This window comes from Chiloscyllium plagiosum, unplaced genomic scaffold (genome assembly GCF_037043375.1).
Source record: "Chiloscyllium plagiosum isolate Xiang-an unplaced genomic scaffold, Cpla_swu_hap1 HiC_scaffold_24, whole genome shotgun sequence".
Taxonomy (NCBI): domain Eukaryota; kingdom Metazoa; phylum Chordata; class Chondrichthyes; order Orectolobiformes; family Hemiscylliidae; genus Chiloscyllium; species Chiloscyllium plagiosum.
In genome coordinates, this window is record NW_028270162.1 from 35,949,242 (window position 1) to 35,961,533 (window position 12,292).

A 12,292-nucleotide genomic window follows, 5' to 3' on the forward strand; every position below is an offset into this window, starting at 1 on the left:
TCAAATCCCACTTGATACTTGAACATAATCTTGGCTAACACTACAGTACGGCAGTGAAAAGTTAAATAGAGATCCCATCTTGGGTGTGAAAGATCCCACAGCAATGTTTTGACAATCATCAAAGTAGTTCTCAATAGAGTCTTATCTAATATTCATCCCTCATGAAAAAAAAATACTTTTTCATCATAACACTGCTGTTTGTGAGAGCTGCTTTTGCAATTTGGTTGCCACATTCCAACTGCAATTGCAATTGAAAAGCACTTAATTAGGGACATCCTGAGGTCCTAACTCTAATGAACGATGCTGTGGAAATGCAAGGCTTAATATCAGTACCAAGAGGATATCAAGCATCAGACACCAAAGATAAGCTGGGATTGGAGAAGTAGTGATCTTAATGTCATTTTGGAGCACATGATTTGAACATTTGATGTTGACAAATGGATTTTATTTAAGCAGATCATCACTTACCATGGAAATGATCAGAATACCTCATTTGTAAATGGAAAACTGGCTGAAAGTCTACAGTACTTCCAATTAAATCCACATTTTTCTTCTATACCTGGAGGTTTTCTTCTTCTCTAATTAGCTGTTTTCTAGGAAAGATCTGATTGGCTTGGATACACTCCAAACTATGTTGTCCTTCTTCATCCTGAAAGGAGAAATTGTTTTCTTTGTAGTCAAAGAATGTACATATATGTTTGCCCTGTCAATTTATAGTGGCCCCACCTTCTGCATTAGAGATATAAAGACTACCTATTGTGTAGGGCTTTATTCATTATTCAAATGCATACACCCTCATGTCACCAGGTTTGTCAGAACCACAAGATTTAAGCTGCGCACATTCTGGCAAAATATTGCAGATGCTGGAAATCTGAAATTCAAACAAGTGCTGGAAAAATTCATGTCTCGCAGCATCTGTGGAGAGAGAAAGAGTTAACATTTAAAGTCCAGTCTGACTTCAGACTCAAGTTAACACTCCTTACTCTCCAGGTCTGCTGAGTTTCTCCAATACCTCCTGCTTTTTTTATTTCTGGCAATCTGTTGCTTATGATGGATGTCAATGCTCAGAATAGCTGTTTCCCAAGATAATTTGCCTCAAAATACCAAACTGATACTTTAGCTGCTGAATTACAGTTATGATACAGGTAGTTCTCCTATAATGCCATAGTTATACAAAATCGCTTAAAGGAAATAATGGGGCCTATGGGAAAAGTGGGGTTGGCAGACCAGCAAAAGAAAACACTCACGATCACTCAAAAATCACCCAAAAGCCTAACATGAAGTATAGCACAGCCTGAATGGAGGTTTAAATCATAATAAAACAAAAGTAAATTTGACATTACATTGAAAAAAAATTGTTAATGCAGGAACAGAGGGTCATCATCATCACCACCTTCAGATGCAGTTGTGGTTCTGGAAGTGGATGGCTGTGGTTGATTGTCTTCTGACTGTTTCTTGGGAGTTGGTTTAGACTGCGTGATATGCAGACACAAGAACAAATTAGAACGACAAATGGTATGTATAAGAGTAATGCAATCCTGCAGGAATTATACAGGGCTTATATAGGAATTATACAAGAATATTCTTGTCTCAGAGGGAGAGCAAAGAAACAATCACCAGCTTAATATTTGAGATGAAGCTGCTCAATATACAGGACTGTACCTCTCAGATGTTCAGATGGCAGCTGACATCAGCACATGTGCAGAAGAGCATGGAGACTTCAGCACTGACACTGGCGCATGCACAGAACAAAGCATTCAAAATGATCGAGACTGGAATCTCACAATTGCGAACAGAGGTAAGCATTCTTGAAAATACCATTCCCTAATTCTTCAGTGAAGTTTTTTGCCAAATTGCACTGCAGAAACACGCTTTATACGAGAACTACCTGTACACTGAAACTTTGCCAGTCCACAATTCTTAGGATTAACTCATTTCTGGTTTTCAGAATTTTCTAGATTATAGATTGTTAGAATAAACAACTAAAGGCAAACGTGTTTGTACACTTTATATAACTATATACATGTATCTGTTTGAAACTCAAAACAATGATAACACATTACAAAACAGTAAAGCAAAATGATTTATCAAAATATTGCATCTTTGATGTTTCCATTCCCATTGTACTGTATCAAAATTATGTCAATTATGAAGGAACAGATGTGTCTACTCAAACCAATTAGAAGGAAGTGAAGACTGCAGATGCTGGAGATCAGAGTTGAAGAGTGTGGCATTGGAAATGCACAGCTGGTCAGGCAGCATCCAAGCAGCAGGAGCCCTTCCTGATAATGGGTTTATGCTTGAAATGTCAACTATCCTGCTCCTCAAACATTGCCTGACCGGCTATGCTTTTCTGGGGTACTAGGGTAGAGGAGTCTAGAACTAGAGGGCATAGGTTTAGGGTGAGAGGGAAAAAATTTAAAAGGGACCTAAGGGGTATCTTTGACATGCAAAGGATGGTGTGTGTATGGAATGAGCTGCCAGCGGAAGTGATGAAGGCTGGTACAATTACAACATTTAAAAGGCAATTGCATGGGTAAATGAATAGGAAAGTTTACAGGGATACTGACCAAGTGCTGGCAAATGGGACTAAATTAGGTTGGGATATCCGATTGGCATGGACAAGATGGACCAAAGGGTATGTTTCTATGCTGTACATATCTATGACTCTATGATTCATAACTAGTTGACGAAAAAGAGTACCAATACCATTTATGACATCAAGGACAGGCTATCCAATCATTAGCTTTTTCCAAATTCATTCTTTCTGGTTGCCAGGTGCTATTGGAATGCTCCCCTTCTTATAAACTGCCTTCCTTCACCAAGTGTTCTTCTTGCTAAGCAGAACTAGAAGCTCATTCTCTGGTGAAAGCGAGTACAAATTCAAATTAATGCTCTACTCTATACATGCTTATTCAGGAAACCTTTTAACAAAATTAACATAACATTAGCTCTCTCAAAAGGGCACGTCTATATACGTTAAATAACCCGGCTAAAATGCCGTGAGGCCTTCAAACTTTAGGTGGGCACCTCACTCTGTGGAAAATGTCAGTGACCAGTCCATGAACCAGTGGCAGACTCATTAGGCACTGCCAATATAAAAGATCAACACTTAATGCCTATTTTAAATTCTTAGAACTTTGAAGGATGAGTTTGTAAAAAAGGCTTCAGTTATAATGGTTTGCTGAAATACTTCGTACCCAATAGCGGGTCAGAATCTCCATAACATTTATAATAAATTTTCTTTGCTTTAGAAAAGAAAATTTATTTTCACACAAAGTTTACCTCGTGAATACAAAGTAGTCATGTCTCAAGTTGCCTGAATCACTCAAATCTATCCTGTCCGGCCTATTATTAGAGTTGCAGCTTTGATACACTAGCATGGTAAATGAGCATAGAACATATCCAACTGCACAATGCAATTTTTTTAAAAAATAAAGACTGAGATGAGCTAAATCTGGACATAAAGCAGCAATAGTCAGAGGAAACATGGAACCATAAATTGGCACGTCATTAGAACATTGGATGATATTTTGAATTGAAAATCATGATAGCTAACTCTTTAGCAAACCTTTAAACACTGTGTAATTATTGAATGCTTATGTTAAATCATTGGAGCTTGCAATTGCTAGCTAATCTCACATACTATGTGACATCATTTATAAAGAAAATATATTCAATATAGTTGGAAAGTTTCCCATCATACATTGCAACAAAATAGCCAGTGTTGAGAAAGCTTTCAAAGACGTGTGAAACAACTTACATTTATAGAACACCTTGAACATAGTAAGGCAACCCAAGGAACTTCACAAGAGTGTTGTAAAAAAAAATTGGTACTGAGCCGCGAAGGCATGATTGGGTTCATAGCCAAATGCTTGATTAAAGAGGAAGGTGCAGAGGAAGAAAGAGAGGAGTTAGAAATGTTCAGAAGTTTAGAGAGAAAATTTCAGAGCTTTTGGTAGAGGCAGATAAAGCATGGTGATTAATCGTGGAGCAGAGTTGTGGAAATAGATGAGCAAAAATAGCCGGAAAGGTTTTGAATTGCAAGGAGTTTGCAGAAGTAGAAAAGAACTAATCCATGGATTTTGAAAACATGTATTTTAAAATCAAGGCATTGCTTAACCTTGGGCCAAAGTAGGCACATGGGTGTTAGGTTAACATGATGACATTAAGGACACTGGTAACAAAATTTTCAGCTCAAATTTACAGAAGGTAGAATGTGGTTGCCAGCAATATACTGGAACAGTGATATCCTGGGGGTAACAAAGGCATGAACAAAGCTTTTGGTATTCCAAAGAAGTCATAACTGGTTTTGAAATATTAGCTACTTATCCCTGCACAAATTAGCCAGACCTGCTGAGTTTCTCCAGCACTTTGTTTTCATTTAGGAATTAAGCTTTTAGCAGTCGACGAGCTGAGGCAGGGCTGCAAGTGATGTTGCAAAAATTGAAACAGATAGACTTGGTGATGGCATGAAGTTAGAAGTTCACCCCAGGGTTAAATATGGCACCAATTTACAAACAATCGGTTTTAATCTAGGCAGGAATTAGGGTGCCAGGGTGAGGGATGGAGTCAGTAGCTAGGGAATGTTTAGACAGTAGCTTTAGTCTTACCAATATTTAATTCGAGAAATTTCTACTCATCTAATACTGGATGCTGGGTATGCAATCTGATTATTTAGCAACAGCAGAAGAACAAGAATAGTGATGATGATATAGAATTGGGTGTGATCAGTACACTAGTGCTTTTGGATGATGCAACTAAAGGGTAAACTGTGCACTTTCATTAACTATGATGTAACTATCCAGATCGCATACTCTAAAATTTCTCAAATTAGTCTGATCTCCTTTGACTAGAGGAACATGCAAAAAATCAGAAGAAATTTCCTTCCTTTCACTTTTACTCTGCCACCAGATAATAGGAAGATCCATAATTATGCAAAAACAAGATTTTCAAGTGAGATTTCCCTACTGCTAAACTTGACTGTACTTGATAGTGACCTTGAATTGCTACTGGGATGATAGTATGAAAGTATCAACAGACATTTTTTTTATTTTTGTATCTTTCCTGTCTGCTGGACATTTCCAAATTGAGGGATAAAGCTTTCACTGTCCACTACACCACCAATTTTGGTATCATCTGCAAACTTACTATTTTTAGTATAGAGGTCAGATCTTCTGCACACAAACTTCATGAACAGGCTGGAAAGCAGAATACAATAAAATTGGATCCCAGAAGGAAGGGGGGGATGATTGAGTAAAGGTGGGGGAATGAGGGGAGCATAATATACATGTAAGGTGACTGAATTTGCCTCAACTGTACAGAACCGAAGACTGACCTTAAGGAGTGAATGCTTTTGATAGGAAAAATATTAACTGGAGCAAAGGTGGCGATCTTGGAGATTTAAGGTAGCTGGAAGGAGGAGTTTTGCTTATGGCACTGATTATCTCTATTCACTAGAGATAAGTCAATCTTGCAGTGTATAGTGGCTTGATATATAAAGAATGAGCACTTACTGGGTCTCCATCTCTTGACTGTGCAACTCAGTAGGTATACTTTTAAAGAGAAAATTGTTTCTAAGTTGCAATAAATCTCTATCTATAATGCTGTTTCTCAAGAGACAAGCATATAATTTGGGCCTGCATAAATTTCCTGATTTTGTAAAGTAATTTAACATTTCATGGTTAACAACAAAAAAAAAGTACTGTTAAGAATTTTTTGTCGGAATGAGAATGATTGTTAATGTCACCACATAAGTAAGAGGGACTGCAGACCATGAATACAATATAAAAGTGAATCTATGTCACAATAGTGGCATGTGTTTACTCCTAGGAAATCGTTAATTGCACTCCTAGAAAAGTTAGAGCTCTACATTTGTGTAGATTATTCTGGAATGAAGATGTTCATAAAGTAACTTAACAGCAATCAATGATTAAAACAATTCAGAAAAATCAAACTCTTTTATAATTTCAATGACTCTGCAACAAGCAAACGTACCCATATTTTTTTCCTTCTTTTGTAGCCAACTGCTCTTGTCGCAGAGGAAATTGAAAGGGGAACTACATTGGTACAGTGAGATAAAGGCGCCGTATATTTAGAAATTTTAAGGCCAACACAAAACTTGCCTTGCTAACTTGTTAACTCTATTCCATCAGCCTAAATTATGTTTCTGCAACAAATTCTCTGGCAAGTCATTCCAGTCCAATGATGAATGTGCTTCAAATTTATTTTTCAGTATTGACATTGGTGATATGACCTATCATGTTCTCATTTTAAAATATTCTGAACGTACTTTGTCTGAACAGATCAACATTTTATTGTAGTTCATGAAAATTCCCCTCAACTGTATAGGCTGCAGAGTTTGAAGTACGTTTTAAAGAATAAAACGTTCCTCATACTGAATTGTCAGACTCTCAATTATTCATCCCCCTCTCTGCACCTTCTCTAATGCTTATGCATCCTTTTGACTGATAAACCATAACTTCACATTATTCCAAGTGACAATTACACGAAATAACATTATTTAAGTTACATTACGCCATACAAGTATTTTGTTAGCTATTTAATTGCTTCATTAAATTGCCAAGATATTATTTTATCCATAAAAATGCAAAGTAGTACAGAAGAATTTATGCCCAATTCCAGCAAAAGAATTCATTGACTAGATTCTCAACAGTCAACCTATAGTCAACCAACCTATATGGACTTGGTTCCTGTCAAGTACTGTTCCTAACTCCTACGATGATTAACAGTATTCTAAACATGGACAGAAATGGTAACGCACTAAGTACAGTAGCAACACAAGTTGTATTTTCCACTAACAGGATGTTATCAAGCAGATGTTCTGCTTATCACACAAAATAAGCAATGCTGCATCTGAGTTTCAGTGCAGTAATTCTGTCAGGTATGTAGTTTGTATATCTCAAAGGCGAGTGGATCATATCAAACATCATATCCCTTTGGCCACAACCAGCAAGATATTGACCATACCCACCCCAACCTGTGTTCACAATATAGTCCAACATTAGATGTTATTCTACAATTAGACAACATTTTTGCTAGATAATCTTAAGTGTGCCAAAAATTACATGGACAACCAATTTAAAGATTGTCAATTGAGCTTGCAGGGCAGAGGACGTCTGTATTAAAAGCTAAACAGTTTCAACAGAGCTACTTTCTTTGCAGACAAAACGAACACGTGTGTCTGTTTCAACCCAAAAAAACAGCTGACAGTCATTCACTGATTCATTTCTCAAAAAATGCCTGACCAATGAAGAAAGGTTACCCTGCCTAGTTTGAAATCTAAACCGAGCTTGGCAGTCAACAGTCATTCATTGCTAAATTATTGTTTTTAAATTCTGGACGTTGCTGGATAGACCAGCATTTATTATCCATCCTTCATTGTCTTTGAGAAGGTGGAGGTAAGCTGCTTTCTAACCACTGCAGACCATGTGCTGCAGGTAGATCCTCAATGCCATTCATGAGGGAGTTCCAGGATTTTAACCCCAAGATACTGATAGATTAGTGATATATTTCGAAGTTAGGATAATGAGTGATTTGGAAGGGAACATGTGAATTGTGAGGTTTCCATGTATCTGCTGCTATCTTTCTAGATGAAAGTGATCATGGTTTGGTAGGTGCTGATTAAGGAGCCTAAGTGAATTGATGCAGTGTATCTTATGTATGGTACATATTGCTGCTCCCGAGTACATAGCCATGTGAATATTTTGCCAATCAGGGAGGTTGTTTTGTCCTGGATGGTATCAATTTATTGAGTATCATTGGAATTGCACTCATTCAGGTAGCTACCACTGTGTTCTCCATGGAAATACATCAACCAGAGTCCACCTGTCAGCCAAGCTGCACTTTCCTCTGAAAATGTATAAATATTAGCTTTTCTCTTTATTGATATTCTTGTGAATTGTCTGGATGAGTATAAGATGAAAAGCTTTGACAAAATGTCTTTTTATGCAATACTCAAAGCGAGTGCAATTTTAAAAAGTATGGTTGGCTTGTTCAATAATCAAAAATATTCCAATGCAAAACAAAATGTTAATTCTTAAAATGCAAGGGCGACAAAGGATGGTGTCATACAGCAGTCTGGCAGAGATGTGCATCATGTTCAAAACTTATAAGGAACCATTCATGGAATATAAAGCCCTTAAAGGACAAAGAGCAATTCAGGAAGAATTTAGAGGATATAAGAGATTGCACTATAAAAATTATAAAACTAGCAACCAACTTACCATTTCAATTCCACAGTTCAATATTGTGTATTATTCTTCAGTATCACTTCTCTGTACTTCTGTCTCACTGGAGATCAAATCTGAAAATTCGCAATTAAATAGGGTTAATACATACCAGAAAAATAAAGGCAGAAACAAATTAGTACAGCAAAACAGTCAACTCGCACAAGTGTAATGGTCAATAAGATTTAAGTCATAATTTAAAAGGAATGAAATACAAGTTCATTCTTCTGATTTTTTTGACACATGCTTTCCTTTTAGTTGTTTCATCTTTTTTTCCCATGTAGTCCTAATACCCTAGTCAAATATATCTGCACATTTGTAGACAAAAAAACATTAGTGGCCAATCGTTCTGAAGCAAGTTTTATTCATGCACTTACCTCAATTTACTTTTTCAGTCATCATCAGTTCATGGAATAGTGACTTGGGTTCACAAACTAATTGCAGCCATCGATCAAGTCATCCCTAAATCAGCATCACACAGAGAAGACGACTGGTAATCTGACCTCATCAATCTGATTAATGAAATAAAAGTTACATTTTGGTGATATGCATATAATACACTTGTGTTCTAATCACAGAAATCAGAGGCAGGTAGAACACAGTAACAAATCTCTTACTTTCCGGTTACAAAATACATAAAGTAGCTACAAATAAATATTAAATGTGTCTCTTTTCATTACTACCTGCGATTTGTCAACCTTTTGATTTTATTAGTTTCTGCACCAGATCGTCCTTTACTGTCGTTTTTTGTTATCTTGCATTTTGCCTTAGACATTCTCTTTTTGCAAATTTTGTTTTATTTTCCACCTTTTGGTTCTTCCATTTGCCTTATTTTTCTCTATAAATTATAGGTATTTATGTGCATCACATGCACTTTTCACTAAATTTCAATCATCCCGTTTTTAAAAGATCAGGATATAGTAATGGATTTGATGTGGGAGGGACAGTTTCATCCTGTAGCCTGTATTGGTTGAAACCGGGTCAGCCAGATGAACACTCTGAATGTGTGTTCCTTGAATAGACCAGGTTAACCTGCGCCAATCAGGGATCCCTGGTTGACAGATATAAACAGAAGAGTCACGAGTTCTGTTCACTCTAGGAGCCGGCTCTGAACTAGCTGGGTCAGTGTCATGTGCTATGCACATGTAAATAAAGGGTGACTTGGTAATGGGATACTGGCCTTCATGGAGTTATTTCATAGTCTAAAACAAAAGTTTTAGCACATGCATTATTTTGCTTTCTACAAATGAGAAACTGGTGGATTGTTTGAGGACAGATGCAGTGGGACTGAGAATGGAGATTGGATTGTAATGGGGTCTGGGATACAAGCTAGAATGTGGTGAGGGAACAAAGGATTCCCCCCAAAATTAGGTTTTTGCTCTGTTTGTATCTTGTTCTCAGGCCATAGAGCATATACTGTGGTAGGATCAGGGGACAACTGGAGTTTAAGACGCCAAAAAAGCTTTAGAATGGCCAAGCTGAGGTTCTGACTGCTTCTCAGTTTTTTTTTACAAAAAGACAGCTGCAACAAATCAGCTATTTCAATAGTTCTGAGGCAGTTCAACACTTATAGTCACCAGCTAAGTTTACAGCAGCACCCCAATCTGATTTAGAAAAAGATAGAACTGAATATATAAAATTATTTTACCTATTTCAAATATTCTATATACAACTTAATTACTTTGAAGGGTCATGACAATTATTATGAAGGCATGGGATACTGAAAGAAAAATTAAGCCAGGGAAGCAGAAATGATGGAGCAAGATGTCCGATGGAGGCAAGAGAGTTGAGTCATTTAGGACAGACTTTCATGAAGAACAATGGGTTCAGCAGATATGACACCTGACAATATGGAAGATTTCTGAGTACGTCCTATCTAAAGTACTGAGTACATCATCTAATTACTATTTGTTCCGCCTCAACCCAATAATTAGCAATGTAACAGAAGTCAGCCTTAGCTTCTTACCAACATAAAAGAAAAATACTGCAGATGCTGAAATTGTGAAAAACTCAGTAAGTCTGGCAGCTTCTGTGGAGAGAGCAACAGAGTTTATGGTTGGAGTTGAACATGACTTCCTCAAGGCATGTTTTATTTAAAACATTAACTGTTTTTCTCTCTCCACAAATACTGCCCATTCTTCACACCAATAATGTATGAATCAACATTTAACTTGGTTCCAGTAGATCACTCTGCTAAGAATACTGAGCCTTGATTTGATCTGAACACATAATTAAGAGCACAACATCAAGAGAGGCAAGATTAAACATCCTCAAAATCAAGGTGCCACTTTACTGGCAAGGCATCAAGCAGTCCCTGAAAAATGAAGTCAGCGCAATCAAAGGTGAAGCAAAGTGACTGGCATCATGTCAGTTTCAAAGAAAGTTGCAATTACTGGAGGCCAGTTTCAGTCAACTACTGCCACAAGCCTGTCAAAAAAGCTTCTCCAGCACAGCCATCTCCTGCTGTCTTAATGACCTTCCTTCAATAAGGTAAACAGAGAAAAATCCATGAACAAATCAACACAGTGTTCAGTTACATTGTTCAATATTAAAGCAGCCATACAAACCAATAGCAGAAATCCAGGATCGAAAGTGGTAGATAATTGCTATTATGAACAAAATAAAAGCCCAGTCAGCTCTCCTTTAATGTCACCAGTCTCCCAAGTTCATCCAACCAAAATCAGGTGTTCACCACTGACCAGGTTTGGCATAACAATGGCAAGGCTTCAAGAGACTGTATGCTCTGAAGATCACCCAAGTACTAAAACTGGAGCCAACTATATAACCTTCCAATTTCAACTCAAATGCTTTTTAAAAATAGATTTCATTTAATAGGGGCCCTTATTAAAAGCAAAATGGAAAATATTAAACATGGTAGAAAAAAACAGTAGAATAACATGCATTCAACTATTCAACAACCTAGCTGATTTTTTTACTTGCTACGCTATCTCTACTTCCCCCAGTACTCAAAAATCGATCAACCTGTGTTTTAAGTTCACTGAACAACTCCTATGCCGTAAATAAATCCAAAAATTCACAATAGTGTGAAGAAATTTTGTCACCTCAGTCCTAAATTGCTAAGTCCTTATTTGGAGACTGTGAACTCAAGGCATCCACTTCTCCCAGAAGAAGCACCTTAGCATTTACCCCATCATGCTAAGAGTTTTATGTGCTTCAAACAGATGACACCTTATTCTTCCAAACATCTTTTAAAGCCCCTTTGTGTTCTACAAGTTTCAAATGAATAGAGAGATGAATAATATTGTTCAATTTGATAAGCACAGCTGCAATGTTACCATCTATGAGACAATAATTTCTTTGACCAATCCATATGTTAGTGGGCCTAATATCCACCCTCTTGACCAATGAAATGTTGCAGTTTATATGATCTGCAAGACTCAATGCAAAAAGCTACCAAAATGACAATCTCAACAAGCTCTATCACTTGAAAGGATAACAGCAACAACAATTCTGCAAATTTCACTCTCAAATCTCTCACTATCTGATTATGGCAAGTATCCCTATTTTTCCATCATCGTTGGATGAAATCCCTACCTTCCCCATATGAGCAAATGAAAACAAATGCGGGGGGGGGGGGGGGGGTGGGGGGGGGAGAAAAGAAGACCCTTTGCCATCCTTGCACAACAAACAGTTGTGACCATCAACATACCCTTGTAAGATTGCAGTTACATTGACAAATAAATCAGAAAAAAATCCAACAAAAGAAAAACACTGCTAAACTACTGAAATTTTGGAAATGCTTAGGCTCAGCAGTATCCATGGAAAAAGTAACAAAACAATGTCTAAGTCTAATCTCAATTGTTCCAGGGAAGGTAGTGAACCACTTCTTCAACTGCTGAAGTCCATGATTTTTTTTTTTAGGAACATCCACAAAAGATATAAGGAACAAAGTTCCAGGATTGTGACTGAATGACAATGAAAGAACAGTAATACAGTTCCAATAAGGATGGTGTAAGGTTCTGGGAGGGGAACTTGCAAGTATTGCTGTTGTTATGTGTCCATGACACACTTTCTCAGGGGTG

At 37.2% G+C, this 12,292-nt stretch overlaps 1 protein-coding gene across 14 annotated transcripts in view; it reads right to left on the minus strand.

Annotated features, from left to right (window-relative positions):
* Positions 1-12,292, minus strand: part of mtmr3 (myotubularin related protein 3) — a 138,563-nt gene that overhangs the window by 79,805 nt on the left and 46,466 nt on the right. For 10 of the 14 annotated variants that reach the window (XR_015761266.1, XM_088000072.1, XM_088000073.1 and 7 more), the window contains 3 exons: positions 8,627-8,761; positions 8,247-8,326; positions 560-649 (listed from right to left, as the gene is read on the minus strand). Coding sequence is in view for 13 of the 14 variants with exons in the window: in XM_088000072.1 (XP_087856198.1) it covers positions 560-649; positions 8,247-8,249 (93 nt within the window). In the remaining variant the exon portion in view is untranslated. Of the gene's footprint in view, positions 1-468; positions 650-1,343; positions 1,473-2,709; positions 2,863-8,246; positions 8,327-8,626; positions 8,762-12,292 lie in introns of all 14 variants that reach the window. The other 4 variants (XM_088000075.1, XM_088000069.1, XM_088000077.1 and 1 more) reach the window with 4 other exon arrangements.